General features: G+C 40.2%; 1 protein-coding gene across 16 annotated transcripts in view; it reads right to left on the minus strand.

The window, feature by feature from the left end:
- Positions 1-7,500, minus strand: part of EBF3 (EBF transcription factor 3) — a 123,072-nt gene that overhangs the window by 40,677 nt on the left and 74,895 nt on the right. For 9 of the 16 annotated variants that reach the window (XM_052799412.1, XM_052799411.1, XM_052799401.1 and 6 more), the window contains exons 7-8: positions 5,208-5,289; positions 2,087-2,231 (exon numbers count right to left, since the gene is read on the minus strand). In XM_052799412.1, coding sequence (XP_052655372.1) covers positions 2,087-2,231; positions 5,208-5,289 — 227 coding nt within the window. The remainder of the gene's footprint in view (positions 1-2,086; positions 2,232-5,207; positions 5,290-7,500) is intronic. The other 7 variants (XM_052799413.1, XM_052799404.1, XM_052799408.1 and 4 more) reach the window with 1 other exon arrangement.

Consider the following 7,500-nt stretch of genomic DNA (forward strand, 5'->3'; position numbering starts at 1 on the left):
GAATTCCACCGACTTTCAACTCGGAGTGTTTGGGCCCCTGGCTCTGCCATTCTCTCCTACGTTCAAGGGCATTTTGATTGTCTGCTGCCATATTACGGGAGTGTTTGCTTTGAGTTATTTAGTTACTATAATTGTTATTAAAAGTAGGACTTTAAGAAGCAGCGCTCAGATTTTCACATTCATTTGCAATGGTGCAGCTTACTTGAATGAGCGTTTATGGGAAGTTAGGCAAAGCGGATTTGGCACTCTATTTTTAACATTTAAATAAAGCAAATCAATTACCATATCGCAAAAAGGAGCTATCGGTTAGTGACGTTTATGTAGATTTTCTGTAGCATGTAAAAGTGGCCTTTATTTTTCTAAGTGATATTTTCTGCTTAGAGTCAAATTCTTTTCATGCAGCTTACAAAAATAAATACTTGTATTTTGCTAAGATCATAATAGCTCATTAGAAGAGGCTGAATTTGGACCCAGACTAAAACCTAACACCACAGGGCTGAGCATGCTTACTTGAACCTATAATGTTGCTAGTTCTCGCTCTCTGGGGAAGGAGAGGACTAGGGGAGAGGATTCAGCCTTCTTAATTGTGAACCTCATTAGTGACGGTTGCTAGGCAAAACACACACCTACTTTCAGTGCATATGAAAGAGATAAACAATACGTCATAGACCATAATGACTCTGGTGCTCAGGGCGACCTTTAATTATTATATTTTTGTTCTCTTATACCTTAGTTATTAATGCAGAAAAACAAATTAGTTTTGTGTGTGTGGACTGCAGCAGATTTGTAAATCGTTTTCCATTTTTTGATGTCTAGATCGTATTTCCTTCTGATAATTGTTGCTGGCCTCATTCATTTCTGTGTGTGCCCATTGGTAAATACTATTTGAAATGTAAAATGACAATGATTGTATTAGCAGCTTAGTATTCTGTTGTAACTTTAATTAATTTTATTAGTGTAAAAAGCCATGATCCTGTCAATATGTTAGTAACAACTTGCAAGAGGAGTCCCATGGAAACTGATGTGCGTGGCCTGGCCACGCAGCCATACGTCAAATCACAGTGGTTTTGAGAATTCTAACTCTTGAAGAACTGGAGATGTATTTGACCCCTATGCATTTAATTTTTGGTCAGCCCTGAAGTGAGCAGGCAGTTGGACTAGATGATCATTGTATGTCCCTTCCAACTGAAAATGTTCTGTTCTACTCTACTCTACTCTACTCTGTTCTGTTCTATTCTATTCTATCCTATTCTATTCTAATTTTATTAAAAAACAGGTTACCTGAGAGACAGTTTGTATCTTTACGCTGGTGTATTTTACAGTGCGAACAAAGTGATATTTAAATCTAAATGATTATTTGGGGCTTTGTGGGAGAATAAATACATGTGTGCACGTGTACGAGCGCAGCTGCAATTGGGTGCCAGTGATTCGGAGGCTGATGGGCTCCAGAAAGATAGTATTTCACAATTCTGGATTTTCAGAGACACTTTCCATTCTCCTCTTCATCTCAGACTATCTTCTTTTAGCAGTTCAGGCAAGAAGTCAATCACATTGAGTCAGTCTGAAGAAAAACATTTTATGCTGTTTTTCTCATACAAACCCCCTCCTGCCGTAATCTGCAGTAAGGCCCAGCCACAGGAAATTGACCTCACAGTAAATTCTTTACAGATTCGGTCATGTTTTTACCATCCACTTAAACTTGCATACATAACCTGAGACTGTACCTCTGGATCAAGGAATATGACAAGCCAAAATAAAATCAAGTCAAATTAAATAGCAAGAAAAAGCTGCAAGCAAAACAAGACTGAAAAAAAAAAATTAGAAAAAGATGAAAAATTGGTTGTGACTGCAAAACTGTAAGTATTAAATAAAGAAAGAAGTCAGAAGCAAATTCAGAAGCGCCTGTATTCTGGTTGACAAGGGCTGAGAAATACTAATGGACTTTTTTAATGGGTGGTTTGATGGATGAGAGAAGAAATTATGTAAAAGTAAATGTAGTAGTGTATCAACATAAAGTATGGTGCAAAAAAAAAAAAAAAAAAAAAAAGCATTGCAAATAAAAAAAGACATGTAAATGTGTGCCTACCATTTTCCAGATAAGAAGGGGCCGTACCTTCTGAGGGGTCAAGGCGGCGAGCCCGCCTCCCGTGTTTGGAATTGTTGTGTACAAACATGTTGTCTGAGACAGCCAGCACGTGGCCATCCACATTGACTGTTGTTGATACAACAACCTGAAAAAGAAAACAAAAAACAAAATTTAAAAAAAACCTGCATATTTTCACAAACATAGATGCAGAATCAGATCTTCTTTTAAGACAAAACAACATCGCAGCCTGTTACTTTTTGCTTTAAACAAAGTGAATGACAACTATGAATACATCTTTGTTTATGTGGCTAACACTGGTGATTTTTAACTCACAATTGTTTCTCTTCAGAACCTGCTACACTAATTAGAGTTTAATCTCCTATTATGCTAACAAATGAATTCAATTCAGGGAAATATTCTTCTAGCCATTAGTTTCAGAAACACCCCTCTAGCCACTCATTTTAAAAGCTGCTGTTTTGATTGATCTGTTGATATATTGATTAGATAGTTTATCTAATTAAAATTTGTTCACTTGAGACTGTCTTCAAATGAAGGGTTGTGAGGATTCCAAATAAAAAAAGCTTAATAAATCAGGAACCATCGTAACTCCCCATTTTTTCTTCAGTAAATGATCTCCAGGTCAGTTTTACAATTACATTTAATGTCTGATAATGAACTTTTTTGCATCTGAAAAGACCGAGTTGAATATGAATAGTGAAAGTGTTTTCAATCCATGAAAAGTATCCCTTCTCAAGTTCATTTGGATGGTGATTGACCCTGGTATGTCAATGGAATTTCCTCCTTTATTTTTGAGTGAAAGGCTCCTATTCTTGTGTCCAGGTTCAGAGTCCGGCCATAGAAGAGATGATGGATAGGGCCTTCTTTGGCTTCCAGCTGCTTCTCAGTAGAAAATGGAAAAGGAACATATGCAAAACGCACAACCTTCACGATAAAAACACCTACACAATGGAGTTGTGAAACTCCTTCCGGAAACGATGCCGCATGAACACAAGCCAAAGAGGAAACCGTGAGATGCGCCCGGGTTTATGTGGAACATGGCTTCGTAGGTCAATCACTATTATCCCAGATAGGCAATTACATCTTATTTAAATACTCCAGCATGGGCCCCGTTGTGTGGGTTCCAGATTTTCTAAGCGAAGTAATCGCTGCAGCATTTCCTTTGGGGTTTAACGTTAGTGGAGTCCTTAAAGTCAATGGCTAAGTCAGGCCTTATCAACCCTACTGGTGATGGCGGCGAAACCTAGTACAAATTTTAGCTTTTGCCTTCCGTTTATTTTACTTTTGGATATAACAAAAATGATTGCCAGGGCTCTCACGCCGCTCCTATACCCAAACACTTAATGAAAAACTAGCCTCCTTTTGCACAGAGCTGGTCCAAGGCATCAGAAGAAAATTCTTGTCTGCTTCTATGTTTTGGATCACCTCTGATCCTGTTTCTTATTCACAACCCATAATTAGCTTTCAGCTATCACAGCACCTTTCCTGCGTATCCTGCCTCCTTTGAGACAGCCATCTGCGGTACCCTTTAGAACAGCCCGAGGGCAGTTCTCTGCCAGGCTGCTCTGCTTCCCTATCTTTGTCCTCCCAGAAGTGGACACTTTCACTCTTGTCAACATCCACTTTGGAGAGTGCTGAGGTTGCACGCTCACCTCGGCCGCAGAGCTGCTGCCGGGCCACTGGGCTATCTGCTCTCACTTTTAATGAGATTCGCAGACTTCAAGAATTATTGCAAAACGTACAAGTGTGATTTTCAGCAAAGGTTTCTGGATTTGGTTCCTAGAACACGGTATATTGAAAAGGCAGAGAAAGGTGTATATAAAAATGACAACTATTTTTGTTCTGTCATGTATATATAGGTCAGTCACCAAGGGAAAATACTGTAGTTCAGCAAAAGAAAGTAGACATGCTATGCTTTGTTATATCGGCTTATTCCTGCAGTGCACCTAAAGAAAGGTGCTGAGACGGTGAAAACAGTTAAAAATATTGTTCAAGATCTGACATACTGTTAAGTCCAGTTAAACCTTCTGAGAGGCAGGGAGATTAGCTAAAGAGACCCAGGAAAGTCTTTCTAGTGCCTACTGGCTCCATTGTCGACCACAAGATCACTCATGACTGATGCTTCATTTAGTCATCGGTGAGACAAAGAGGACATTTCCACTCATTCCAGGTTTGACCTTCTGTTCTGTTCAGATGGATCAATATCACCAATGCCACGTGAAGCTGAGATGCATGAAAAATGGAAGCTTGGCTCAATTGTTTTGAAGAAATATTTTTTCCAGCTACAGATCTTTTCTGTTGGCTGGCTCAAGGGTGCTGGCTTCACCGGTTGGTTGGCTGTGCATGAAAACAGATGTCACATGTTTTGCTATCAAGTTTAACCACAAGTTATTCTTCTCAAAAATAAGAAAGTTCTGAACATCTCAATACTACTTTATTATTAGTCTCAAACATGAATCATTGTGAAATATTTTCAAATCAAAAGCATGTATTTCCTAACAAGCATTTCAAATGACCCCAGATACAGAGGAAATAATTTGTCCATCACGTCAGCTGTCTCTCTGTAGTGTTATGATTCACCACAGGATATTTCAAAAGCTGTAAGGAGAAAGTGGAGTATTAAACATTTTCTAACACAATTGGAATAAAAGTATGTGGGTTGGACCACCACTGTTGGATTTACAAGTTGTGAATGTGAAAACCCCCTGTGTGAGATCCAAACTTCACTGCACTTCGTGGCCATGTCTGTTAGTAAGATTATGCTACTCGGTCTACATACGTAAAACCTCTGCAGGTCTGAGCACACACCACACTACAACGCAAGGTGTTAGTATGAAGGGAAACTAAGGAAATACTTTCTGAGGAGAGATCCACTGGCTGCAGCATTGATCCATTCCAGTCCACTGCAGAACTCGGCGAGTCCCAAGAACCAGCATTTAAGTTAGTGGCGGAAATGTAAAATACAATCAGGATTTCTTTTTAAGGCACGCAGCATTAGAACTACACTAAGTAGAAGCACTGATACTGTTTTTTCATTTTAAAAAGCTCCAGATGAAGATGTAAGTCATTTATATATTGTTTATTCTTTAAGAGGGATCTGTACCTGGAATCTTCGCATGTCTCGTGGGTTGCCTGCATTCTTCAAACAGTTCTGATTGCACTTGAGGAAAAACTTTAGAAAGAATCTATAAAAATACAAAATTGAAATCTATTAGATTCATCAAAATGTAAATCCAATTTTAAAAAAGTTTAATAAAATTTAATCATAAATAGTTATACCCAAAAGAATACTGGTAGTGAAATATTACTTTCCTATTAGTTAATGAACTTATTTTAAAGCATAAAATCTCTGTCATAAACAGAACATTATTGCCAGGGAAAGGCAAATTTATATTTTTAATTTTTCAACAACTACAAATGTATTGACTCCAGGCCATATCCTTAGCTCGGTGTGGGAAAGTTGATTTCAATGACTCATTGACTTCAAAGGCAATGACTTACACCAGATGAGAATTTGTCTCTATTTTTTTAATACATTTTATTTTTTCACAACTTATATTAGCAGTAATGACCTCTATGTCGAAAAATTCCAAGGTAATGAATGATCAATCTTCTGAAAAACACTTGGCTTTGCCTCCGGTTTGGAAACTCTCGCTATTCAAAGGGACTCGATCCAACTCCTGCTGACTCTAGGGAGATCCAGGCGGGATCTGCCCACCGGCAAGGCCCCGGTTCCCTCATTGTTTTTGAAAGGAAAGGAACATGGCAAATTAGGCCCTGTCTTATGACCTCTTCAACCTCTGCCAGCCTTTAACTGTAAGGAGTCACTCTACCAGGGGATGGAAATCCAGCTTATTTTTGCTGAGCGGCAACCAGCAATTATTTAGGACTAACCCTTATCATCCAGGCACCTCCCCATAAACCGTTTTTGTAGCAACGCTGCCTCCTGGGAACACAGCAAGCACTTACAGAAGGGGGAAAAGCTTGGAAGGATACAAACTCCCTTATGCCAGTCTCCTGTACTGGAGCAAGGAATGGATATGGGATGTCTCCACCTTGCAGGTTATGCAAGATGGGGAGACCATCACCGTCCTGCCCTCGCACAGGAGGACGTTCACAGCCGCCTCTTTTCTTTAGATAGCTATGTTTTCGTGTTTCATAATTTAAAAAATGTTCTATGGGTTTGGTTTTCAGCTAGTGACTGACAGGTAATGACAAGCAAGGCTCAGGACTTTCTTTCACACAGAGTTTCTCAGATGCTGCAGTCCCGCAGCTTGTGCTGCCCAATTCCATACAGGGTGAACAGCGAGGTTGGGTAGAACTTTTACATTTAGAATATGAACAACTATTACTTATTCATGTCAATCTTTATAAGTGACCGTGACTATTCTCGCTGTATACACCTCACAGAAGTTTCCATGTGCCGACAGCATTCCTGGCAAGAGGTGAGCCAGGTGCCTCTCCCCTTCTTCAGCACCCGACATGTCCCAACTGCGGCCAACAGAAAGTATGACCGTGGCTGCACCGCATCGCGCTCCCTCCTGCGGAGCTTCGAGGATCGGACAGGAGCATTATGGGAGTATTCCTATATCATAAACTGCTGCTTTTAATCACAGCTCTTCCTTTTCAGTTAAACCTTGAGCAGGACCCTAATATTAATACAGGACTCTAATGCTGAAGGAGCAATCTCTCATATCAGAGAGGCAAGTAGGGAACAACTACATTTACTGAAACTGTGCATAAATAAATCAATGCTGTCAGTTCAGCTGAATGCACATTTCTTTAAAACGTCCTATCCCAAAATCTGTAAAGGGGTTTTAGTTGTCGAGCTGAAAGACAGCTGGATTTCTGCGGTGGTTGACGTGATCTCCTAGCTCAGATGCTCACTTGAACTCAGGTATTCTGGACACTGTTGCAGGGACACCACCAGCGACTCCACGAAACTGCGTCTTTGTAAGCCATGCCCTCACCCTAATTTTATCATCTGCCTTGTTTCCGTTGGGTTTTTTTTTAAGGTGCTTATGATCTCCAGATCAACTGAGTTTAGGCTAAACATAATGGCATTTCTGTCACACCTCTCTTCTTTTTCGCACACCTTCCACCGCATGGACTGCGATGATGTGCAAGGACCAGCTGATGCCCATGTCAGTACGGGACCACCAGGCGCTGGGGAGCCAGTAGCTGGGGCAAGCCTCCAGCTTTACGGCTCCTTAGTGCCACAGCCAGGCTGAAGAGGAGTATCTTACCTATTTTTTTTCTGATCTCAGATGGGTGTTGTGAGGCTTATTGAGCTAATGTTTGTAAATTGCTCGGAAATTCTCCAATGAATTGTGCACTAGGAATGCTAAGTATTGCTCCTCGTGGATTGTTTTTAACGTGAAGCATTCATGATGAAT

Source organism: Harpia harpyja, chromosome 10 (assembly GCF_026419915.1).
Source record: "Harpia harpyja isolate bHarHar1 chromosome 10, bHarHar1 primary haplotype, whole genome shotgun sequence".
NCBI lineage: Eukaryota > Metazoa > Chordata > Aves > Accipitriformes > Accipitridae > Harpia > Harpia harpyja.